The 26664-nt window shown below is 36.2% G+C and overlaps 2 protein-coding genes across 2 annotated transcripts in view; one reads left to right on the forward strand and one right to left on the reverse strand.

Annotated features, from left to right (window-relative positions):
• LOC125823308 (26S proteasome regulatory subunit RPN13) overlaps positions 1–26664 on the reverse strand; it is a 406586-nt gene that overhangs the window by 104571 nt on the left and 275351 nt on the right. The gene's annotated exons all lie outside the window — the stretch shown is intronic.
• Positions 4806–26664, forward strand: part of LOC125823315 (conserved oligomeric Golgi complex subunit 3-like) — a 44315-nt gene continuing 22456 nt past the window's right edge. Inside the window, exons 1-20 of the mRNA XM_049502706.1 lie at positions 4806–4929; positions 5731–6000; positions 7529–7573; positions 7691–7765; positions 7891–7986; positions 8516–8593; positions 9479–9564; positions 9809–9875; positions 10040–10102; positions 10195–10296; positions 10464–10568; positions 10688–10780; positions 11350–11438; positions 17300–17519; positions 19110–19196; positions 19862–19978; positions 20059–20091; positions 20223–20309; positions 20387–20449; positions 25262–25378. Coding sequence (XP_049358663.1) covers positions 4849–4929; positions 5731–6000; positions 7529–7573; positions 7691–7765; positions 7891–7986; positions 8516–8593; positions 9479–9564; positions 9809–9875; positions 10040–10102; positions 10195–10296; positions 10464–10568; positions 10688–10780; positions 11350–11438; positions 17300–17519; positions 19110–19196; positions 19862–19978; positions 20059–20091; positions 20223–20309; positions 20387–20449; positions 25262–25378 — 1974 coding nt within the window. The 5' untranslated portion in view covers positions 4806–4848. The remainder of the gene's footprint in view (positions 4930–5730; positions 6001–7528; positions 7574–7690; positions 7766–7890; positions 7987–8515; positions 8594–9478; positions 9565–9808; positions 9876–10039; positions 10103–10194; positions 10297–10463; positions 10569–10687; positions 10781–11349; positions 11439–17299; positions 17520–19109; positions 19197–19861; positions 19979–20058; positions 20092–20222; positions 20310–20386; positions 20450–25261; positions 25379–26664) is intronic.

Below are 26664 nucleotides of genomic sequence, written 5' to 3' on the forward strand. Positions count from 1 at the left end.
GGCCAAGTGTTGACCCATGGCCAGACCTACGGTCCGTAAGTCAGGTCACGGACCGTGGTTCGTGTTCATGGATCGACGCCCCTAAAACCCAGCTTCAGTTCTGATTGACGGTTGACCAGCATGGATCGTCATTCGATGCACAGTTCGTAGGCCTGACCGTAGGTTAGAGTCAGCAGCAAGTTCGATGAAAATTATCGAGTGGGTCAACTTCAGATGGTCATAACATTTAGCACAAAAGGAATTATGTGTCCCATTACCTATGATATGGTAGATAATTGAATCCTCTTTCCAATGCCATCGAGTTTTCTAAAATCCGACCTTCGAGTAAAAAGTTATGCTCGTTTTAGTGAAGCCTTGTCGGGCCGACTCGACCGACGACTCCAATCGACGGACCGTCGATTGACCTACGGCCCGTCAGTCCCGTCCGTCGGTCACTCCGACATCAGTTAAGTCAGGGGTCTTTTGGTCTTTTCCTATTTCGTTTAACCCCTAAGGTACGTCGTTTAGACCCTAAATCATGAGGTTTTAGTCAATTTAAGCGTAGAAACATAACTAGAACTTATCCAAGTCAAATCATTAATCAAAACTTAGAAAATTAGAAGCAAGAGAGGAGAAAAAGGTCAAGAACCCTAGTTCAAGAACACAACAAGGTTCCATCAGTTTCGGCCCCGAAATTGAAAGATTTCTCCGTGGAATTCGTCACCAGGTATGTGAAATTTCACTAGTGGGTTCCTTTCTCCCATTGGGTCCCTAGAATTCAGTCAGTTTCTTGATTCCCTTATTATGAATAGACCTAGAGTTTCTAGAATTATAGCAAATCATCATGAATTAGTTATTAACATGTTCCAAATCAGATTATCATGTTATTACATCGTTTGTCGCATGAATTTCAGAACCCTAGCTATGTATTTCTTTAGTTCTTGAATTACACATGCTAGGTTAGATATTTCAGTATTCAGTTATACATGCCTCAGTTTATGAATGCATCATTATCAGATTAATTGTTGCATTCTCAGTTTGCATGTTCAGTTTTGAGCTATGCAGTATTTTACAGAAATTTAGTCATAACCAGTTAACCACTTAATTCATTGGGAGTAGCATAATACCAAGTTGGACTAGGGTTTAGCATACCCATATAGTCCCAGAACTACGAGCCACGTAGGTGTAAGTCCCCTCTGTGGGAAACATCAGTTTAGTGATCACGCCAGCATGCCTGTATACCTCTGACAGGGTATATTAGGTCCTTTCGATGGGGCGTATACATCGGACTTCACATTTAGCTCATGTGGTTTTATGTCGGTTATTAGTAGCTCCCACAGTTCAATCAGACTCTATTGCATTGACCATATTTCAGTACAATCAGTATTCAGTTTCAACATGTTATAAATTTGGTCATTGCATCAGTTAGCTTTGTATTCAGTATTCAGTATTCAGTATCTATATCATGTTCATATTAGTTCATTGCTTTATTATTTGTTCAGTTATATGTTCTTTCAGCTTTACTCTATCTTGCATGCTCAGTACCTTTCAAGTACTGACGCATACATGCGCTACATCTTCTCGTGATGTAGATTCAGGTTCTCAGCATCCAGATCACACTTAGATCGATTCTCGATCTTCAGTTCAGCACATCGGTGGTGAGTCCTTATTCTTCGAGGACTAGTGACATGTTTATCTTTATTGCTTTTAGTCTTTAGTTTTAGTTTTGCTAGACCTAGTTGGGGCATGTCCCAACATTTCTAGTCAGTTTAGAGGCTTATTTCAGACATAGATAAATTCAACTTAGTATTGAGTTAATATCTTCCTTGTATTAAACTCATCCGTTTTCATATATCTCTGTTATAGTATATGGGTATCCCCATATTTTTCATTTTATTTATGATTTAGCTTTCGCATCAATTTATTTTCTTTAGTATGCTCATGATCATGCCAACATGGTTAGCTTGGGATCACTTGTGGTCCTAGGTCCCATGTCCGCGTCTCGGGGGTAGCTCGGGGCGTGACAGAAGCACTCCCACTAATGCACCTTTTCTGAAGAGTTACGACTTTTATGAAGAGTTGTGACTTTTATGAAAAGTTGTGACTTTTATGAAAAGTTGTGACTTTTATGAAAAGTTGTGACTTTTATGAGAGGTTGTGACTTTTCCAAAGAGTTGTGACCTTTCTGATAAGGCACAATAAGCACCATTTGTTGTCTATAAATAGAAGGATTTCCTCTCATTTTAAAACAACGAAAATTCTAAACTTCTTCTTCTTCACAATTAAATATTCGTGTACTTTGCTCCTGTTGAGTGACTCACTGACACCATTGTTTTTGTATCAATACACTGATGAATAGAATCATTCTATCATAAGAGGATCTATTCCTTTAAACCTCGGGTACTAGAGGGGAATAATTTCCTTTATGTTTCATTCTATTGTTATAGATCTTGATTTTTTTTTTTACAGTCACTAATTTATGCTTATGTTATTAAATGTTGTTTTTGAGTACATGTTTTAAACTTTGTTGTTTATGTTATGCTTTTGATCATTATGTTGAAGTAAAGATATGTTAATCAAGAGTTTTATGTAATCATTAGACTACTAGTGTCATGTAAGATTAGAATTCTTAAACTTGTAAAATAAATGACTTTGATCTTTATAGAGTTTTCGGTGGCTAAAAAATCCATGGGATGTCCAAGAAGGGACTTTTGAGTGTTCAAAAGTTATGGTGATTCCACACTACCTTGGAGTTTTAGTTATTCAACGTTCTATCTTATCGAGACATTCAATTGATTAGTGACATCTAAAAAATAAAGGAATGTTGTGGGATGGTAAGCATTGTACTCAACCTTAATCAAAAGTTTGGGGTTCGAATGTTGGATTGAGGTCAATGAATTACCCCTCAAAGTAGGATGAATCCATATTAATCAAATATTAAAGAAATAATTAACTCCTTATAAACATTAGATTAAAAGTCGCAAAAAATATAAAGTTTTATCCATATTGATCGAAACATAAACAACAAAATATGCCTTTTGACTATCAAAGTAGTGTCATCGACTGCGAATGATTTTGAATAAGGACTTGCCAAGACATCATTTAATCCAAATTATTGAGCAACATATGTTATTCCGTTGAACTCCAAGAGACGTGTTTTTAAATTTTAATTAACTTATCAAGTATACAACTAATTATGTAAGATGTATAATATTTAGATCGGAAAAGGGTCAAAATTGCCCCTGAATTATGCGAAATAGACCACTTATACCCTCCATTACATTTTGGGATCAAAAATACCCCCGCAGTTATCCCAGGAGACCACAAATACCCTCAAGAGTTAGCACCCCAATTTTTTTAGTGACGTGGCAAGCCACATGGGACTAATCCCTCCACCTAAGCATTACCAACTAAGATTCACTACAAAAGAACTTGACGTTTAGTGGCGACAAAGTCGCCACAAAATCCCAAAATATTGCCACTAAAGGTTATGAGTGATTTTTAGTGGCGACTAAGGCTCCAACAACCATTTGTTAGTAAAACCTATTTTTCAAAAAAAAAAAATGATAATTAATTTTCGATTGCGACCTAATTTTCTAAAATAAATAACTTGCAATATCCATATTAAAAACATCCAATATTATTACGAAAAATAATCAAAATTACTTCTCGATTCAAATCTCCTACACTATATATATATATAATGCATCATTGTACATTTTATACATTTACATATGACATAAAAATAAAACATATAGTGTCTTCAAACTCATACTTAATCGATATCATATTTGGTTTTTTAAAAACAATGAAGAAAAAAACACAAAATTAGAATTTAATGTTACAAACTTTTAGTGTCGATTTTCTGGGCTTTTGTGGCGACTGTTGTTGCTGCTAAAGGTCTAGTTCTTTTGTAGTGAATCCTAGTTGACAATGCTTAGGTGGAAGGATTAGTCCCACGTGGCTTGCCACGTCAACAAAAATTTGAGGTGTTAACTCTTGAGGGTATTTGTGGTCTCTTACGATAACAACATGGGCATTTTTTATCCCAAAATGTAACGAAGGGTATAAATGGTCTATTTCATATAGTTCGGGGGCAATTTTGACCCTTTTCCGTATTTGGATTCTGTATGTAGAGGTCTTGAATAGGAGAAAAACTCTTGCAATTGATGAATAAAATGTTTGTACCACTTTATTAAAAATACAAATATAGACAATGAAACAATTACATATCTTTTCTAAAGACTTTGGTTATGAAAAACTACCGTAAAATGAAGAATTAATAACAAAATGTATAAACACTTAGAATCAAATCTTTTTGGTTTTAAGTATTTCATTTCATCTTTGGATAAAATATTCTTGACAATTTATTGTAGGATTGTACCGACTCGAAAACACTTATATTATTAAATGTTCTGAAGTAGATTATTGACGTAGTTCGCACGGGCAATACCTAGTTATTTATATTTTAAAAATATTAATACTAATTAGCCAAAGATTTGTAGTCGTTTATGCTTAAGACAGGTATACAATTATCCTTATACGCTCTTACTATTGAAAACAACGTCGTTTGTGTAATTTTCATATGAGCAGAAAACACAAAGCTAAGGCAGAGGATCATCCCCAGATCTTCAACTTCATCGTTCAAAGCACCTTTTTTTTCAACTTCGAAGTCGAAATTGGTTCCATTGAAGCCATATGGTAATCGCCACAATCATCTCTCGTATTGATTGTTTTGGTATCAGTAAACAGTAATTGACCAGTGACTGGCAGTTTTCCCCACATTTTTTCATCAATTCTGCTTCATTTTGCTTTTTCACAAACAGAAACAGTTGCAAAGTTGTGGAAGAAGAGAGTATTGATAATCTCATGGCGACGGCAACAAGGCCTGGTGTTCCCAAGTCCGAAGCTATTTCCAAAGGCTATAATTTCGCTTCTACTTGGGAACAGGTTCACTCTCTATTTTCCTTTTTCCTATTTTCTACATTGTTCAGATTTTCTCCAGATTTACTAGATTTGTGTGAATGCATAACCAAAATTATATGTAGATCTCTGATTCTATGACAAATTTGATGATCCTGCTGAAATAATGAATAGTAAAGTGGTGTTTGGAAAAGGGGATGAAAATATGTGATACTAACATTGATGTATTGCTAGACTTCTTGGATTCCTTACAACTTAAGAAAATCCTTCTGCTTTATCTCAGTAATATCTTGGTACTGAGTTTCTCTAATAAAATTTACCACTGACCCAAAAAAAGGAGAAAAAAGGGGGATCAAATTGTTTCTTTGTGCCATAAAGTCCTCTCAGTTGATTTCAAACATGTGTTTGTTGTCTATTTTCAATGGAAAGATTTAGCTGCTGGTAATTGTGTCGCATATTCTCAATTAAACTATCTTTTGATGTTTTATTCTCATTGTAATGTGACACTGCTTCTCTTTTTCCTCGTATAAGCACTGGCTAACTAATATTTGCTGACACTTTTAGTTTTAGCTTATTCTTGCAATTGCTATTGGAAAATCATCATATCAATAATCACCTCCATCCTGGATTTGATCTTTTATTTTGCGTTTGTGGCCCTCACCATGTCAAATTATATTGTTGTATTGAAAGAAAAGAATTGTTTGTACGTACTACATGTGTCTATTTCATGTCTATTGAAAGTTTTTCCTTTTGATTAACTAAATCAGCATTAGTGGCTATCTTGATGTTTATATTCTTCAACAACTTGAACTAGTTTTCTTCTTACAGAATGCTCCGTTAACAGAGCAACAACAAGCAGCCATACAAGCACTTTCCCATGCAGTTGCTGAGAGACCTTTCCCGTCCAATTTGGTGAGTTTTTCCTTCTTGGTTGGTTTCAGAATATATCTATCTCTAACTCAATTACCTGAAATATGTTTTTATTTCAATTTCCAGGATCAAGTTTCTGGACATGATAACAGTCTCTCTGTTTCAACAAAGCTAAGTTCTCTGGAGGATTCAGGGGCCATTGAAGCAGTCCTAGTGAATACAAATCAGGTGAGTTACTTTTGAAGGAGTAGAGTCGAGTTTCCTTCCAGTTGAGGAGTAGTCTCTGTTCCCTTATTTTCTTTTGGTGCCACAGAGAGTACCTGGTGTATAGATGACTGGGTGGAGTTTGTAGACAGTCATATCTTGTTGTAGATGCTTTACCTTTTGGTATACCCCTTGTATACGGCCAGTTTGCCCATGGATATGAATGAAAAAATATTTACCTGATTAAAAAAAACCCAATTTTTAGTTGGCACGCCCTTTATTTTTTACATTTCCAGGTTGCAGATCTTAATATTCCATATTTCAAATAAGGGATCGTGAATGATTTATTCCCTTATCAAAAGGTGGCATTATCATCTAAATGTTGGGCAAGGAATCAAAACTAATAAAATCTTGCAACCAATGCTAAATTATAGAGTTATATTTGTGCAAGACTAGAAGTTGTAGTGTGCTATACTCAAAGGCTCATCAGCCACACATTACTGCTAAACCAGTGAATATCTTCTTTTTGATAAGGTAACTGCTAAAATCGATGAGTTGAACAGACGGCCTGATAATTGCTTGTTACAAAGCTCCATCCATTGTTTTGGCTTACTAGATAATATGCCTCTCATTTTGGTCCTGACGATTGTCATTAACTAGAGAGGAAACACCTTATGCCAGGCAAAGGATGACTAGAACTTACATTTAGTGAGAAATGACCCTGATATGTGTTAAGGGATGATGACCATAGTGGCTGTTTATGGCCTTGATCCTGCCTGTTTGAGCGGAGCAATAGTTGTGTCTATATATCAGAAAGACATGCAAAGCAATTTGTTCTAGAACTCTCCTCCATATTTGAACTTTAGTAGCCCTAGAAGTTATTTTCTTTTTCTCCTTTTGTTTTATTCTAATGTCTTTTGATAAGGAGATTTTTCGATCATTATGAAATTATATACCTTATCACAAAAAAAGAGTTCTCTGTCAAAGACATCCAACAATTTATACACACAAGAACCTTGTGAGTGCACAAAAAAATAACTATAGGAGGTTATTTCTCAACTGTACGAAATATCCACCCCTTTCAAAAGACCTCCTACTTCTCTCCTTCCAAAGAACCACTGGAGCTAATGGAGCTAAACCCCCCCCCCCTCATTTGCATGATTCTTTAATTTCAAAAATGTAAAAGGTAACTGGTCACAACTGTCAGGTTAGGCAGTGCAGTGGAGTTAATTAACATCCTCGGACCTCATTTCACACATGTAACACTTTTTGCATATATTCAGGCAGCTTTCTTGAAGGAATTGCTCTATTAGTACTGCTTCATATTTCACTGTCCAGCAAAAGCAAGCCACTTAATAAGGAGCTTCAGTTTTCCAAATTTGTTTCCATGGCAATCTTTGCGTTGCATTCTTGTATATGCTTGAATACTGCATATGCTTAGTTGTCTTTGTAAATGATGATATAAATGGCATATTAAGTTGACCTTTCCTCTAATGCTGCTTGAACTTGATATGACTTTCCTCTTCCCCTTTGTGCTGTTTTGTTGATACAGTTTTATAAGTGGTTCGCGGATCTTGAAGCTGCCATGAAATCAGAGGTTGGTCTTTAGTTTGTTTATATGTCTTCCGTTTCATCCAAAAGTTATGAGTCATATGCTTCATCATTTTCACTTGCTGATAAAAAAATATTACATATGCTTTCTTTCTGTGCATAGACTGAAGAAAAATATCAGCATTATGTCAGCACCTTAACAGAGCAGATTCAGACCTGCGATAGTATACTTCACCAGGTATTCTGAGAAGAAAATCAATGCTCTTATACTCTTCTCTTAAGCCTTTTTGTTGTTGCTGTTCATCTATCTATGCTTGCTTTCGAGTCGACATGCCCTTGCCCTTAAAAATGGCTCTCTTGCAGGTGGATGAAACACTTGACTTGTTCAATGAGCTGCAATTGCAGCATCAAACAGTGGCGACAAAGACTAGAACTCTTCATGATGCGTGCGATAGACTGGTGTGTCAACCCATTTCTCTTAGCATCTGTGGTTACTTTAGCTGTAGATTGTACTTTTCTCTTTCACTCTGTTCAAAATTCTGAGCAGCAGAGGAACAATTAATTGTATGATAAGAAAATAGGCTTGTAACTATGGAGTTCAATTTCTTAATAGACATTGTTTTTTACTCTATGATGTTGAAAGTCTTCATTGCCAATCTACTGTATTGATGGATTAAAGTCTATGATATCTTTAATAGTTGCCAAACATCTTCAATTGCCACCTAGTACCTTGTAAATGCATTTCTTCATTTTGCGTTTTCTTGTCTTTTCTTCTATCTGAAGTTGCTGTTTGACTTAAAGCATTATCTAGTTACAATTCATGTCAATATTGTATATTTCCGATGTCCAGTGGGTGGCATTTGAAATTCGGAGTTCCCTATCAGTGTCTAATATTAACGGACATGTGATGTACAGGTAAAGAGGCAATAATTAACAACAGGAAGCAGCATTGAATAATCTTCTTGTGTAATTTCTTTTTTATTTGCAGCTTTTGGAGAAGCAGAAATTAATTGAGTTTGCAGAATCACTTCACAATAAGCTCAATTACTTTGATGAATTGGAGAATGTAAGGTCCGACTGCCATTTATGTTGATAATATTCCATTGTTATTCAATGCCTTTTGCACTATTTCCACAGTAGTCTATCTATGCCTATGCTGAATTGGGTATGGTTCTGCATCAACTTTATTTTGAGTGAAGAGAGAATTAATGCTATCGGTATTTTTTATGCTTTGATACATTGGTGAGGAAATATACCTAACTGAGAGTTTGAACTATGGAAAACAGCTTTAAGAAATGAGAGCTTTCTGCCTCAAGAGATTTCATGTTTTTTAATTAAATTTTTTCCACACCCATACACCGGAGGGCGGAGCTTTATCCTTTGTAAAGAAAGCTTTGATTCTAGATTGTTTTCTTCCTCATGTTACAAATGAGTCACCCAAAGCTATTCTTTCTTGGCTTTTCCAATCTAGTGCTTTTGGATTATTTTGATGTTCTTGCTTAGCAAGTTATTTATTTAAGGTGATTCTTTAATCTCGTCTTTTGGTCAACTCTTATTTCTCCTATTTATATGCTTGGTGGTTTCTAAAGGAAAATCTTCACTTGTGAGATTGAGAATGAGAGTTCCTGTTTTAATTTTTTTATTTTTTTGAAACTGAGAGTTCCTGTTTTTAAATTCCTTATAGAGGAATAGCTTTTTCACTCTCCACTGTAGATATTCTTGATTTAATCATGACTATTAGCCTAAAATTTTCTAATGCCTTTTTGTTTAATTACATCTAATTGGGGCATTGCATCAACTTGATTTATCTTGTGCTAAATTTTCTCTTCAAGTCCTGCTCTTCTTCTACTTGAACTTCTCTAAATGTCAAAGTACCCAGTTTTCTGTTTTCTGTTTTTTTTTATTTGATTTGATTTGATTCCTCATGCTTGTCTTGCACTCTTGTTTGCAGGTTGCAACCACTTTTTATTCTCCTAGCATGAGCGTTGGTAGTACAAATTTTCTTCCATTGCTTAAGAGACTTGATGAGTGCATATCGTAAGTGACATTACATTTCATATTACTGCATTGAAATATATGAATATTAGAACCACTGCAATGTTGTACCATCCCTACTTTTCTTTGGTTATTTGTGAAGTTTACCATGTGGACATGTCTAGAGTCACAGGTTTCTTCTAGGGATGTGAATTCTTTTATCAAGATTAAGTTCTATTGAATTAAGCTTGTAATCTATGCGTAAGAGCACAAATAACCATTGTGTTTCTCCTCTGCGTCACTGAAGATATGTTGAGAGTAACCCACAATATGCAGAGTGCAGCATTTATTTGGTCAAGTTTCGACAACTTCAGGTACTTAAAAGAATTGACATCAACATTATGTAATCTACTATCATATATGAAATCACATTTCTTATACAAGGCATGATTTTATGACATTCTTGGACATAAGAATTCTAATCCCATTGCCCATTCTCTTTCTCTCTGTCTGTGTTACCTTGGCCCCCCTGTAACAGTCTCGAGCTCTGGGAATGATTCGCTCTCATGTTCTTTCCGTTCTTAGAAGCACTTCTTCTCAGGTAAATCTGTTTTATGTTTGTTTTATGCACTACAATCTTTTCTTGCAGATGAATGGTTTCATATCCTGAGATAAATACACCCATTTTATCAGGTTCAGGCTGCAATAAGAAGCAGTGGTGGTAGCAAAACATCTTTTGCCGAGGGTATAGAGTCATCTATAATATATGTACGCTTCAAGGCTGCAGCAAATGAGGTAACATTGGAACATCTCCTTGCCTTTTAGTTTGTAGAAACTCTATTAATTCGTTGTATGAGAGTGAGTATTTCTAATCTCAAAAAAAAAGAAAAAAGAAGAAGAAAAGAATCTAGGACTAGCTTTTACGTGTTATCCATGAACCAAATGAACCTAGTTACATGCAGCTTAAGCCTATCTTGGAGGAAATTGAAAGCAGAACACCTAGAAAAGAGTATATTCAACTTCTTGAAGAATGCCACAAACTCTATTGTGAACAGCGCCTTTCCTTGGTGAGTAGTAAGCTGCTCCTTTTAGTTCTATAGATCAATATATATGGCTTTTTTCTTGTTTTTTTCTTCTCCTTGTTTTGTCATTTTAATCAGTACTCATTCTGTTTCATTTAATTCAGATAAGAGGTATAGTGCAACAGCGGATCTCTGAATTTTCCAGGAAAGAAGCATTGTCGTCTTTAACTAGATCTGGATGTGCATATTTAATGCAGGTACATTCAAATGACATCGGTACTATTTACAACATTTTGTACTAGAGAATGGTATGATTGTTATATCTTGCCTTACAAAAATTGGATGACTGTTCTTTTTATGGTGTTGGTGGTGGTTTTATTTAGTGTTGGTGGGGGTGGGGGTATAAGAAGAAGATGAAAAGACTCAATTCAAGGTTGACCTCCCAGTTTTGATAGTCATATGAGCAATCAACATTCATTTTTCTTTTTATTTGACAAGATTAATTCAAAGTATATAGTTCTCATTCTCAAAAAAATCAGTAATTTGTTGTAAATTAGAGAGCCACGCCTTATTTTTTCTTTCAATGGTTAGCTCATCTTAGTGTAGATGAATCTTTCCTCTAGTTGGATTTAGGATAAATGTGGTAAAACTATAGCAGCCTTGGTTTCTTTGAGGATGGAATCATAACTTCTATATGTTTTTCTGCATATCACTATTGTCAAAGTAAATATCTGATGTTGCTTCAAACAAAGTCTTGCTAAAGGCATATTAGGGTAAACTGTGATATATGTCTCTCCATACCTTACGTTTGACATTGTAAATGCAGGTCTGTCAGCTGGAGCATCAACTCTTCAATCACTTCTTTCCATCATCTTCAGAGGACATTTCGAGTTTGACTCCTCTTGTAGATCCTCTGTGAGTTGCCTAACTTCTCTTGTGGGGTTCTTTCTGCATTTGAACCATTTTTGCTTCTTACTCATTTCCTTTCCCACTTTTTCTTTTCTAATTTGCTTCTTTTTTCCTTTTCTTATCTTGGTTTGTTTGGGGGTGGGGGAGGTTTGGATTATCTGTATTGTTTTTCATGTGACTTTTAAACAAGAGAGCCAACATAGCAAAATTTTTGTGCCTGTAAGACTTTGCTATTTTGGTAGCTTGTGCCGTGCGGAAACCTTCTTAGGCCAGAGTTGCTATCAGCGGTAAGTGTGTGTAAACATTTTTAGACATTATTTGTGTGCTAATAAAAATCAGTGTGGACTATGAGGCTGCCCAATAGCTTAGTGATTGTCACGTTAGATCTTCGGGCTAGCACAAGATAAGTTCCTGGTTTGGAATTTGAAGCTGTCCTGTGGGATCTACGGCTATCTATTCCTCTGAAAGAGCTGCTCAGATTTCCCTCTGGTTTAGATTTGCAGGTTGCTCTGGCCATCAGTTATGAATATGTGCTATGTCTATATATCTAGTTAGTGTGGTCAACATTTGCTCCTGCTTCAACTGCTTTTATGACCTTAAATCTTTGACTTTGAGATACAAATGTGGAGGTTACATGTGAAAGTTGTAGTAACTTCAAGGCGAACCTTGTCTTTCAAGTATATGCCTTAACTTATTCTCCAAAACAAAAGTATAAGCTTTAACTCAAAAGGTGGGTAAACAACTACGTTTTGATAAAGAAGGTGGCAGAGCAATTATTTAAGTGAAGATTAAAGGGTTGGCTCATCATCTATTAAGAGTTTCAAACTGTGTGCTAGTTGCCCTTGGGATTTATCGCTTAGGTCGGAAAGCAGTCTTCTATGCCTAGAAAAGTAAAATCATGAAGTCTGGTAAAGCCTCATTTGTTTCATTAAGATGAGGATGTTTGAATTTAAATACACATCTAAATATTAAGATTTAGATATCTAGATTTGAATGCACACCTGAATAACTAAGATGTTGAACTTACCATCTTTGGAGAATCATTTTTAAAGATGTCTTAATGTTATTAAGACTTTATTAAATATTTTAATAATTCAGATCTATTCAAACTAGGGGTGGCAATTGGGCGGGTTGGGTTAAATTTGGGCAGGTCAAAATGGACAATAAACGGGTCAAGACCCAACCAGGGGCGGAGCTAGCTTATTGCTAGGGGGTTCATCCGAACCCCATTCGGCGGAAAATTATACTATCTATACATGGTTAAAATAATTTTTTAGGTATATATAATAGATGTTGAACCCCCTTTGGCTACTTCATGTGTCTATTTCTCCAGATTTTGAACCCCCTTATTGAAAATCTTGGCTCCGCCACTGGACCCAACCCAACCCAAATTTGCTTGGGCCAAAATGGATTGGGTCAAAACGGGTTAGGAAAGGGTCATAACCCAACCTGCCCAATTTTTACTAAGTTTTAATGGCTTTATTTGTTATTTTATAAGCTTTTAGTACCTAATAATTTTTTTTTCTTTATTATAACTATATATAACATATAAAATAATAAAAAAAAAAATTAAAAATATTTTGACAAGATTTCTCAAAAATCAATTTGGGTTGTATCAACTCAATTTTTAATGGGTTGAAATGGGTTGGGTTGAAAAGGTTTGAGCTAACAAATGGGCAGGTCAATAACCAATCCAAACCTAAATGGGTTGGGTCGGGTTGGGTTTAATTTTGCCACCTCTAATTCAAACCCATTTAGTGCTTGTAACAAGAAAAAAAACATTAAAAATTGTGAGAAATATAGGAAAAAAAATATTATTGAATTGTTGATATGTCTACATTGAGATCCTATTTATAGACACTACAATACAATCCTTTACTAAGTAGAATACTATTAAGTATTCCTATTTCTATTTCTATTCCTATTCCTATTCTAATATGATTGTATAAATCTATTCTTATTCTAATAGGATTGTATAAACCTATTCCTATTCTAACACTCCCCCTCAAGCTAGTGCATACAATTCATGTACCTAGCTTGTTACAAATGTAATTAACACGAGAACCGATGAGGGGCTTGGTGATGTATCTGCAAGTTGAACAACCGACTTCACAAAACTGACAATCAATCTCAATGTGCTTGGTCTTCTCATGAAATACTGAATTTGATGCGTAATGCCGATAAAACACAGAGTGATAAAATTATAGTGTTGGAACTTCCCAAACCAAGCTTGTAAAGACTGTTTCAGATCATAGAGTGACTTACGTAATCAACATACAAGGCTACTAAACACCCCCTGAGCAACAAAATTAGGTGGTTGCTCCATATAGACTTCTTCACAATGCATCGGTCGTTGTAAGTGTTCAAAATCTAGTATAAAGTATATGGATCATGTTGGAATCAATAGACGAGTCGATATAAAGTCACCGAAAAACTAGCCGGAACATGCTCATATGCCGGAGTATTAGATTTGATGGCTAAAAGTGGTCACAATCTAACAAATAATATTATATTGGTAGGGTCGGAATGATGTCACGACCCAACTAGAAAATAAAAATTATATATGATAGTTTGAATTGATGGAACGACCCCATTAAAAGAGAGAAATAATATGGGTAGGGTCGGAATGATGACACGACCCTACTGAAAAAGAAAAATTATACGGGTAGGGTTGGACTGATGGCACAACCTACGCAAATCAGATTTGACGAGTCACCGGAAAGACGAATGGAACTATGCAAATCAAATCTGAGGAGTCACTGAAAAGACACATGATGCTATGCAACTCAGATATGAGAAAGTAGTTCGGAAAAATCCACGGTATTACACAAATTAAATATGAAAAGTAGTCCGGAGAGATGCATGGTGCTACGCAAATCAGATATGCAAAAATAGGTAGTCACCGGAAGGATGGCACGATGCTACACAAATTAAATATGAAAAAATAGTCACCGAAAAGATCACACGGTGCTACACAAATCAGATATGAGAAAGTAGTCATCGGAATGATGGCACGGTGCTACGCAAATTAATTATAAAAAAGTAGTCACCGGAATGATGGCACGGTGCTACATAAATTAATTATGAAAAAGTAGTCACCGGAATGATGGCACGGTGCTACACAAATTAAATATAAAAAGTAGTCATTGGAATGTGGCACGGTGCTACACAAATTAGTTATGAGAAAATAGTCACCAGAAAGATACACGGTGACCCAACTTTTGCTAACATAATTCGTTGACCGGACGGGCAGCATATATGGATAATAGCTGCCCGCCGGCAGCGGAAGCTCTTAGATTGTTTACCAAGATCGTAGAGGCTCTGATACCATGTGAGAAATATAGGAAAAAAATATTATTGAATTGTTGTTGTGTCTACATTGAGACCCTATTTATAGATACTACAATACAATCTTTGCTAAGTAGGATACTATTTAGTATTCCTATTTCTATTTCTGTTCCTATTCCTATTCTAATAGGATTGTATAAACCTATTCCTATTCTAATAGGATTGTATAAACCTATTCCTATTCTAATAGGATTGTATAAACCTATTCTTATTCTAACAAAAATATTTTAAGATTAAGATTTGAATGATTCAGATCTAAAAAACAAACGGACTTAATGATTGAGATATGAATGGTTAAGATTTAGACCATCATTAAATGCAAACAAATGAGGCCTAAGGAAACCTAATTGTTGTCAGTTACTACATGTGATGTGTTTCTTTGTGATATGCTGACTTCTCTCACTATCTGGGGCTTCCAGTCACCCCATGCAATGCTTAGGGGAGCGCAAAGCGGTAAAAAGCGACAAGGTTCCGCTTCACGTTTTAAGTGAAGCGCTCGCTTCATTGAAATGAAGCTCAATTTAAAAGAAAAAAGACCAAAATAAATAGAGACAAAATATATAAGAAAAAAATCATATTAAAAACTAAATAAAGGTTCCCCTTGATTTGTCTCGTCACAAAACAGACATACAATTGTTATCCTATTGGTCTCACCAACTTTTTTCTCATATTTACATCCCGGGTTAGGCATTTTACATCGCGGATAAAATTTGAGAAAAACAATCAACATTATTATTTTTATCATTATTAAGAAAAAATTCAACATTTTAGTCATTGTTAAGAAACAAAACAATTCAGCAATATATATTTAATCACTGTGAGGAAAAAAAATTCGGCAACATATAGTTTAAATAATCAAAGCTATACATGGCAAAGGAAAACAGAGTAACGAAAAGAGTAGCAGAAAAGAAGAAAATCCTAGGCTAGCAGTGCCACTGCACCAGAATGAAGAAGAAAGAAGAAGAAGACGAATAAAGAAAAGAGAAAAGGTACTGGAAGGAAAGAGTACACTGAAACCTTACTATTCTAATTTCTTAAGGATTAGGCAAGTCACACCTCTTTTTATTCTTTAAAATCGACCACTTACTAAAAAAATAAAAGCGCTGCTTTTCTCGCTTCACTGCTTCTGGTCGCATCTCACTTCAAGCCCAGAAGCGGCTGCTTCTTTTCACATGCCTCGTTTCAGCTGGCTGAAGCGCTGAACTCTCGCTTCGCTTTGCGACACTGCTTAAAGCAATGAAGCGCTCGCTTTCCTGAACACTACCCCCATGGGTGATATATGAAACGAGATGTCCATTATACCTGTACCATTCTTTTGGCTCATAATTTTCTTTTTTCCTTCTCTGGGTATTTTAACTTACATGTATGTCCTCCTGATTGTGGGGCAGAGAGACATAAAGCCTTGCGCTTTTATCATTCAAAATTTGACCTAGAATATAGGCTTTACCATTTTTATAGTTTTTCTTGTCAAGTTAATGTGATTAGATAATACCAATGGAGGGAGTTACGGTTACTGACAGTCAAATCTAATGGCAGATTTGTAGAGGGGCGGGCCCATTATCCACTGAGTTTAGAAGGCTGTGATTGGTCCAAAGGGCGGGTCACAGTCCGATTTCTCGGTTATCAAAAAAAAATAAAAAATCTAATGGCAGATTTCAGTGGTAGTAAGTTTAATCAGCAGTGAAACATGTACCTTTTATATATAAAAAGGTAATGGAACGTGTTATTTGGTTCACTTGATAACATTACTTTTATCTTTGCTCCATTCTAGTAATCGGAGATATGCAATCAGATATTCTCTGCCTCCTGCATTCTCAAACTATATTTCTACTTGCCTCCTTTATTCATAAATAATCTTATTTATGTAGTCCATGAGAAGTCATGTTTTTGAGCTTATGTCCTCTGCATAACATGATATGAATATTCTGTGCATAGCATCTAAATCCATGTGCTCCTGCCCCATCTCTCAGTTGGTCCAGTTACAGCAGTTTAATGAAGCGTTGACACGTTATACTCCCTCCATCCTATTTTAGGTTACGGTGTTTGTTGAGCATGGAGTTTAAAAAAGAAAGGAAGACTTTTGAAACTTGTGGTCTATAACAGGTCCACTTAGTGTACCCTTGAGCTGAGGGTCTTTCGGAAACAGCCTCTCTACCTCCACGAGGTAGTGGTAAGGTCTGCGTTCACTCTACCTTCCCCTGACCCCACTTAGTGGGATTTCATTGGGTATGTTGTTGTTGTTGTTGTGGTCTATAACAGACCATAGACATTTGTGTGACAATAAATAATATCATTAAGGGTAAAAATGTAAGTTTAAAGTTAAATAGTTTCCAAAAAGGAAAAGTTGTCATTCTTTTGTGGATAGACTAAAAAGGAAAATGTGTTGCATAAAATGGGACAAAGGATGTATTATCTATATGCCCCTGAAGCTGCTGGAACTTGAGCTTTGTTTTTTTTGATGATAAGTAACTTGATCTCTATGTCTCTTAAGGTTACAATTACCTCCCTACCAACTGCAGGTGTACTTTCCTCTATGATACATTGCGTCCTAAACTTATTCACGAAACAAACCTGGATGTTCTTTGTGAACTGGTTGATATCCTTAAAGTTGAAGTTCTAGGAGAACAACTGAGCAGACGGGGGGAGTCATTGGCTGGGCTACGTCCAACGCTGGACAGGATTCTAGCAGATGTTCACGAGCGATTAACTTTTCGTGCTCGCACCTATATCCGTGATGAGGTAACATCCCAAGTATTGCTCGGGCATTTTATTTAAATGCTGTTTGGCGACTTATCTGTTACTCGGACATGAGATAATATTATCACTTAATCAGCACCCTCATGGATAGATGAATAGTGCCAAAATTAGTTACTGGATAAATTAGGCCTTCTTTTCCTGTTGCATTGATTTTGGTTAAAAATGGAACATTCATTTATTTGCAAACATAAGCAGGTTTTATCTCATGGCATATACTATATACTGTTGCTCATAGCTTAGCTTTTCTCTTTATTGTTCTCTTAGCTGCACTATCTTCCATTGTTGTGATATGTAGTACCTTCAAACAGAATCGCCCATTAGTGAAAGTGAGGAATTCTTCATTGGAGTTTGAATCACTTATATTTTCCATTCTTTCTTATGATCGGCTTATCATGATAACTTACTCGAAAGTTGACTCTTGCGTGGCAGAAGGAATATGCTTTGTGGCAGACTTCTGACAGTTGGACATATCCAAGAGGCTCTTGAGTGAATTATACCAATTTATGTGATGTTGAGTAACCTTTTGGAATTTGAATCTAGTATGTACTTCATCCTTTTCTGAAATACTTAGTTTCACTTAGAACCCGTTTGGATTGGCTTAAAAAAAAGTAGCTTTTAAGTCAAAAACTTAAAGTCAAACTTAAATGACTTTTAAGTCTGTTATCAAAAAAAAAAAAAAAAAAGACTTTTTAAGTCAAAAAAATAGAAAGTAGGGGGAGACCTACTTTTGGTTTTGAACTTATCTGAAGTCATTTTAAACTTATTTTAAGCTATTTTTAATATTGCCAAACACTTCCTAACTCATTTTAAGTTATTTTTATATTTGCCAAACACTTCAAGTAGTCAAAACTGTCTTAAAAGTAGGTTTGACCAACTTTTAAGCCAATCCAAACATCCTCTTAGTGTTGGAGATACAAAGGAAAAATGAAAATTTTAGAAGGTTGTAGATTATAGTTTCTCTTTTTTTATAGCCTAGAATAATTTTATAAAAAGGCACCATGGTTGTGCTACCTAGGTACAAAAAGAGCACCAACATGTGATTTATTTACAAGTTTATGGAAAAATATGGGCCTATGCATCATTACGAGGAAACTCTTTCGTGTTTACCTTATTTTTGGTACTGTTGATTTGATATTTGTTCAATGTTCATTCGGTTCCCGAGCTAATCTTTTCTCCTTCCTGCCATATTTCCATTTTCTACTCTGTACATCGTTTGTTTGGATTAATAATGCAAAGTGGTATGAGCTTCAATGTTGTATAACGTTCGGTTGAGATATGTTTAAATGAGAAACATGGTCACTGATGATTCATATAGCTGGCCCCAACTAGTTTGGAGTGAGGTGTAGTAGTTATTGCTAGGAGTTTCAATGGATTTGTATGGAGATGAAAAGTGTCGTCTATTAAATATGATAAGTTGGGATTGATAAGAGAAGGAATTAGACCATATAAGTTGGGATGGCTGAAGTAAGGAGCACACATGTATGTTTGGTTTCTGTATGCTTGAATTTCCTCACAAGTAACCAGTGGTCTACAAATAATTTGGTCTGCTTTCTTTCCCTGCTTTGTTTTCAGATTGCAAATTACCTTCCTTCAGACGAGGATCTGGATTACCCTAAAAAGTTGGAGCAATCTGTTTCAGCAGAACTGGGTTCACCATCTGTAAGTGCCAAACTCTTGGTCCTGTGATGGGTATTCAGTTGACTTCTGTAACATATATCTTTAGAGGAAGTAAGGGCTAGGATAGCTTTTATCTTTATCTTTTTTTTTTTGGAGGTCTTTGTAATTTTTTGGTGGAGGAGTTTGCATTCTCTTATGGAGGTTGCAGTTTGATATATGGAGGTTCTGTAAATCAATATCTTGCTCAAGGGTGTGAACTGACTCTTTTTGACCTGTGATTCTAGTTGGGTGACATTTATTGCACAGTACAAAGCAAGCCATTTTAAAGTTAAAGGTTAAAAATTGGAATCAGAGGTCTGATGGAATTTGTATATTAAAATTCTTCTCTTTTAAGAAAGAGTTTTAGGATTTCTATTAGTATAAACTATAGATCTTTTAATTGGTTATTTTATTTTCAATAGGTCAAGTGTGCTGCTTTAGAAACCTTCTCAAAGACTTTGTGTATATTAATAAAATTGTTTTAGAAGAGAATAAGTTGATTTATGCTGATTTATGTAACTTGAATTTGTTTTTTTGCTGATACTTTTCCTGCCTCTTTGCTGTTAAACATGATTTTCTGCGATTTAGCACCATATTTTCTCCCTAGTTTTTTTTCTTTTGCTACTTTGCACCATATTCTCTGATTCCTTATTTTAAATTTGGTGCAGACTGAACAAAACCAAGATGTTTCCGGAACCTGGTATCCTCCCCTGGAGAAAACCGTATCATGTCTATCAAAACTGTACTGTTCTCTAGAATCAGCTGTTTTTACTGGATTAGCTCAGGTAAGCAGTTACTTTTGCTATCAATGTCCCTTCTAATCGTAGCCAGATGTTACTGGATCCTTACTCTTTTTCTTTCTCAGGAAGCTGTAGAGTTCTGCTCATTATCCATTCAAGTAAGTTTCTTTAGTTGAAGTTCATGTATTTGACTTTTCTGCTGATTATGCTGTTAAAATTTGTAATGTGTATCATTCGTATTTTTTGTTCAATATGCTGTTTGTTATTACTGAACTTCTAATTCCTTCAGAAAGCTAGCAAACTTATTGGCAAAAGATCGTCATCAATGGATGCACAACTTTTCCTAATAAAGCATCTACTCATCCTGAGAGAGCAGGCAGGTTTCTCTTACTTGCTTTTGAAATTCCTAGTTCTTGTCATGGCTGCAGGATTCTAACTTAAGGTGCCTTCCAGATTGCCCCATTCGACATAGAATTTTCAGTCACGCATAAGGAACTTGATTTTTCGCACTTGTTGGTGAGTATTGAGTATCTACTATTTATGCTGGTATTCATTTCTTCATTGTTCATCACTTCTCTGCTGCAGATGTATTTTCCTTTGATAATTACATTATCTGATCTGGAGAAGAGGCTCTTTTTGGATATTTTTCCAGTTTGTTATAAAGGCAGGGTTTACTCTCCTCAGTATTCAATATTAGACTGAAATCATCTTTTATGGAATCAGGAAGAAATGGAAAGTTGACTTCTGTGAATTCACACTAAGTAACCCTAACCCATTTGATCTCTGTTGTCAAGTTTGGAACCCTTGTCTCCTTCACAATTTCCCTGATTTAATCCTTATGGTAACTCTGGGTGACACTGCTCATAAATGAATGCTGCATCAGGACAGTTACGTGTTAAGAGTTAATTTTTCCCTTGATTGTCAGTAAAATTGAAGCACAAGTCATTTCCAATCAAAATCTTGGTCAACTTGGAGTCAAACTTACAAATTGCTTCCTTCACAAATTTTGGCTGAGTCAGATAGTGCGAATGCTCAAGTAACAGACTATCCCATGTATAAGATTTTGATCCTATCCAGGATTGTGAAGACAGTGGTGTACTTGTACGTATACAATGTCAAGCTGTATATGAATAGTTCTCAGGTACCAAATGCAGGGAAGATTGGGGGGTTGTAAGGTAAGGCAATTCCAAACAGAGGTGCCTCCCAATCTCCCTGAAGATCCTGTCACCAAAAAGGAAAAAAATATCTGAAGTCCAAATGATGTAGCTGGAGTAAAGATCTTGCTCTGGTATGAAAAAATAATTGTCTATCCTACACATAGGCTGGAGACACATTCTTGTCCAATAATATTCTCGTATTTCCTTCAAGCCAAATGCATCATACGATTGCAAACATTGCTTTTCTCCATAAAGTTTCGGTCTTGCTAGAATATTCCAAAACCCAAAAATTGATGCAAAGAACATGCTTAGATGACTTGTCAGCTGAAGAATATCTCTCTCTGACATGAATTTCGAGGAATGACTTAAAACTCCCAAAAACATCTCTTTCTACACTACAAAACAGCTGTAAATCTGTGGAACATGTTTTTATGTATTCTGGTAGTGTGCTGCGTGATGCCGAAGACCACTAAAGGTTTGCTGATAAGTTGGAAAGAGACTGGGAGAAGAGAAGCAGATGAGGACTGGTGGGATCTGATCCCAACCTGCATTTGGTTGACTTTGTGGAAGGAAAGAAATACAAGATGCTTTGAAGACGAGATTAACAACATTCAGAAAATCAAAAACTTCCTTAGTTTGCTTTATTTTTGGTGTAAACAGGATATGATTGAGGGAAATAGAACTTTTTGTTGATTTTGTAGGAAATATGTTAAGACACATGGATTAGTGTCTATGTTTTTTGCCTTGCCCAGAAGGGTTGCAACTGATTCATTCTCATCAATTTTTGGATGATGAGTTTGGCTATTATTGAATATAAAGATACCTTTTTGCCTCGAAAAAAAAAAAGAAGCTTATATGACAACAGTATACATGCTGCACCCAAGATGCTGAATGATCTCTACCACAATTCTCATCAATTGAACAATGTGAAAATAAACGAAAATGAGAACGACTCAAAGTGTATAACCCCCATTATTGTGGAACTCATCAAAGGCTTCCATGATCCCATGTTAAAGTATTCCAATACATCTGAGAAAAGGTCATCATAACCTAACAACAAAAAAGATTGTTCAAAATCCTCGGTGCTAAGCTTTGGTCTAATGGTAAGATGTGTAGTGCATGATATGTGGGTTAGGCGCACACTAAGGGTTCAAACCGTGCTGCATATGAGAACCGTCTGGTATTTAAGTGGAGAAAGGTAGAGGAGCATGCTCATTATCTATTGAGCTTCAAATCGTGCGTAACTGACCCTCAAGGATTTCTTGGTTCTTAAAAGAAATGATTGTCTAATCTCATCTTAGAGTTGGAGATTCCACTTCTAAATCTAGACTTGATAGATTCATGGTGTTCATTGACGTGGAGGAGATGGTTGTAGATGTGTTTCAAGCCCCTCTTCCAAATTGATTTCAGATGATTTGCCTATCATGTTAGATGGGAGTAGGAGGAGCTTGTGTATTCTGTTCAGGTTTGAGAATATGTGGCTCAAAGCACCTGGTTTTCGTTGATAGAGTTAATGCTTGGTGGAATAGGTATGAAGTTGTTGGCACACCATCTTTCCGACTTGTTTGCAAGTTAAAATTGTTAGAAGGAGATATAAGGAAGTGGAATAAATAGGTTCTTAGGAGGGTGGAAATTAAAATGAGAGAGTTGATTAATGAAGTGGGGTAGATAGAGCATGCAAAAGGGGTTAGGGGGTTAGAAGAGAGGGAGAGAAATTGGAAGGAGGAGGTGAAGGGGGAGATTGCCGCTTCAGCGTTGCTCAAGAGATTAGTTGGGGGCAACAATCGAGGGCGTTGTGGTTGAAAGAGGGGGATTCTGATATAAGTTTTTTTCATAGAGTTGCAGTAGCAAATAGGAGAAAAACTTTATTGAGTCACGTGATGTGAATGTCACTGTATGAGGGGGAGGAGGAAGTGAAGGGGGCCATTGTAGGTTTTTATGATCATTTTCTTAAGGAAGATATCAAGTCGAGATTGAAATTGAGCGGGGTAGGATGGGGTAGGTTAGTTTTTAGGTAGATGTGGGAAGGAATGAGGGAGTGGTTGAATAGGCTATAGACAAGAAAAGCCGAGGAGTTGTGGGGGACAATGCTTTGGAACGAAAAGATTCACTTTAACTTTTTTCCAACAATGTTGGAGGATAGTTAAAGGTGAGTTGATAGAAACCATTGTGGAATTCAAAAAATACTAGGGAGTTCGAGAAAAGTCTTAATGCGTCTGTTATTAACATTGAAATTTGTGCCAAAGAAGGATGGAGCGACCAGTATTAAGGATTTTAAACCTATTAGTTTGGTAGGAAACATTTACAAGATTATCTATAAGATGCTTTCTAATAGACTAAAGAAAGTTTTTTATGTGTCCACAATAAGTTGGCACGATGCTACACAAATCAGATATGAGAAAGTAGTCACCAGAAAGATGACACAGTGCTACACAAATAAGATATCTGAAAGTAGTCACCGGAATGATGGTACGGTGCTCTACATAAATGAAATATGAGAAAGTAGTTACCGGAAAGATGCACAGTGCTATGCAAATTAGATATGAGAAAATAGTCACCGGAAAGATACATGGTGACCCAACTTTTGCTAAATAATCGTTGGTCAGACGGGCGGCATATATAAATAATAGCCGCCTGCCAGCCGACAGCGGAAGCTCTTCGATTCTCTACCAAGATCGTAGAGGCTTTGATATCATGTGAGAAATATTGGTGAAAAATATTATCGAATTGTGTCTCTACATTATTACATTGAGACCCTATATATAGACACTACATTAGACTCCTTTTCCAACTAGGACACTACAGTACAATCCTTTTCCAAGTAGGACTCTATATACTATTTCAATTTCTATTCCTATTCTAAATAAGGTTTTATATTCTATTCTTGTTCCTATTCATATTCTAACAATAACTTTGTATGGGTGTGGTTTGTGGAGGAGTAGTCTGAATGGGCGAACAGATTTTTGTGGATATATTTCCTTTAAGGTAGGGGACGGAGCAAAATTAGTTTTTGGGCACATAAATGGTGTGGAGAGAACAAGTTGAGAGAGGTTTCTCCTTATTTATATCGTGTATCTTGCCAAAGAGAGAAGACAACCCAACTAATTAATGGGTCTCACAAGGGGATATTCATGGGGACTTAAGATTTGGTAGGAACCTACAGGCTTCGGCGATGGAAGAATTTCACAATCTGATTGAGTTTTCACATGGGCTAATCAATCCTAATAATTTATCGGATGGATGGAGCTGGTGAGAGTGGAGATGGATTATCCATTGTTAGCTCTTTTATAAGAGATTACTAGTGGGAGGGGAAGACACTTTCCCCTACGGCTCTATTTAGATCTCTAGAGCTGCGAGGAAGGTGTGTTTCTTTGTATGGTTGGCGAGAAGTGTGCGATCTTAAAAGCGAAAAATTTGAGGAAGAGGAGGATCGCCTATGTTAGTTGGTGCTTTATGTGTAAGAGTGCAGGAGAAAAACAACGTGGCTAATTGGTTATGGAGGGTGAACCTCAGGCCTCAACTTGTTTAGGATGCAATGGGTGATGCCGGACACAGTGAAGGAGGCATGACAAAGTTGAATGCCGGGCACAGTGAAGGAGGCTTTACTAAGTTGGACTCATAGGAGGGGGAACAGAAGCTCAAGGGCATGGAGTGTAGCCCCTTTGGCAAGCATGTGGGTCATTTGGAAAGGGAGAAATAGGAGGGCATTCAAAGGGGTGGAGCAAGGCTTTGTATAATTGCAGAGTAGTGTTTCTTTTGGTGTACTTTCGAGGTTCCTATTTGCATTGAGGTGGATCTCTTTTGTTGAGAACCATATTTTGATGTAGGTTCTCTTCTTTTGATATACGGGTTGTATACGAGGTTTTCCCCCCATTTGTTAACAAAATGATTACCTTCTCAAAAAAAATAATTCTATAGTGGAATGGACCATCAGTATAAGCCTTCAAATCTGAGCTTTGAGCCGTGCGTAACTGATCCTCAGGGATTTCTCGGTTATAATCAAAAGATTGTCTAATCTCATCTCAAGGCCATTGACTATCTCCTATTCTGTAGTGGAAGGGACCATCAGTTTAAGCCTTCAAATCTCATGTTACATGTGCCCAATTTCTTAGCTTTAGATTAATGTTTGACTGACTGTTAGATTGTAAGATTTTCTTTTATAAATTTCCAGGAGCATCTGAGGCGGATTCTAAGGGGTCAGGCATCAATCTTTGACTGGTCGAGATCAACTTCATTAGCTAGAACTTTATCTCCACGAGTTTTGGAAAGTCAAATTGACGCCAAGAAGGTATTTGCTCCACTAGTTTACAGTAGTTTTCACTTGAGTAGCTTTTTGTATTAATGGATTGTAGTTATTTTTATTTAGCTCTCTCATCTCATCAAAAAAGATTAATCTTCATGCATTTTGGTTGACTCTTCTGTATAAACAATCACCACTTAGATAATCAATCTATACCTAAATTCCAAACTTGTTATTATCGACAGTAGTCATAGTTTGATAACTTTTTTTCTAACTATTTACCTGCATCACACTCCTAGTTTATCCGTACTTGGGACCGGTTATGCTTGCTCAAAAGGTTATTTCACATAGGTGAATTATGGTATAGAGACTGTGTTCACGGAAATTCATTAATCAATATAATCTTCAACCTGTTGCAAAATCATTTCACTTTTTTGGTCTGCAATCTGTTCCTTAGTTCTTTGCTTAGTGATACCATAGATTGGTAAACAATTGGAGGATATTGAATAAGATACTTGATGTCGAATACCATAGTTCATTCACAATCCAAATTAAAAAGAAAAAAAGAAGACATCTAGGAAGCATGTATTCTCAAGCTCTGAACAGTGAGTGGCAATACATTGTGCACTCTAGTGAGTGTCCCTTCAAGAGCTCTGTTAATCCTTGTTTAGCAGTAGCTGACTGATTCATGTTGATAATGATTAATGAGGTCTGAGAACCCTTGATTTAAGACCTTTTTAAATTGATAGATTGTTATTGGCCACATGTTCAGAAAATATGTGCTCCCTTATTCTGGAGTTCTGGTACCACTCTGATCTTCCCATTTTTGCTCTGTTGGGACTCTGTTTGTAAACTAACTCCTTTCGTTAAGTTCTTTGATAACTAAGCACCCTTTTAGCTCTAGTTTCCATTTTCGAGTCCCTCCCTTACATTTTACGTGTAAATCCCCGAAAGATACCTCATGAGTGTAACTACCCTTTAAATATTTTACACGTTTATTTGGCTAAAGCAATGATGCTTGAGAGCTTCTCCAAAGCGTTGGTTCAACATTGAAGGTCTGATCCTGTTGGCAGCTTCAGATTCTTTTTCTAAACAAAAAGAATTGGCGCTTGGTCATGGTTGAGATAATACCTAATTGTTGAAAATTGCTTTTAGTTTTTTTTTTGAAACTTGTAACATTGTATTCCTCAGCATTAAGGGCTATGCTGGCCACCTCCAAAAGTGTTAGTTACATAGAAAAACCAACAAAATAAATAGGACTACTTACAAAGCTCCTATGAAATCCACTAGTTGAATTTCTTCTTCTATGTTCATTTCTTTACACCAAAAACCTA

This window comes from Solanum verrucosum, unplaced genomic scaffold (assembly GCF_900185275.1).
Source record: "Solanum verrucosum unplaced genomic scaffold, falcon-dt-bn FXZP01000214.1, whole genome shotgun sequence".
NCBI lineage: Eukaryota > Viridiplantae > Streptophyta > Magnoliopsida > Solanales > Solanaceae > Solanum > Solanum verrucosum.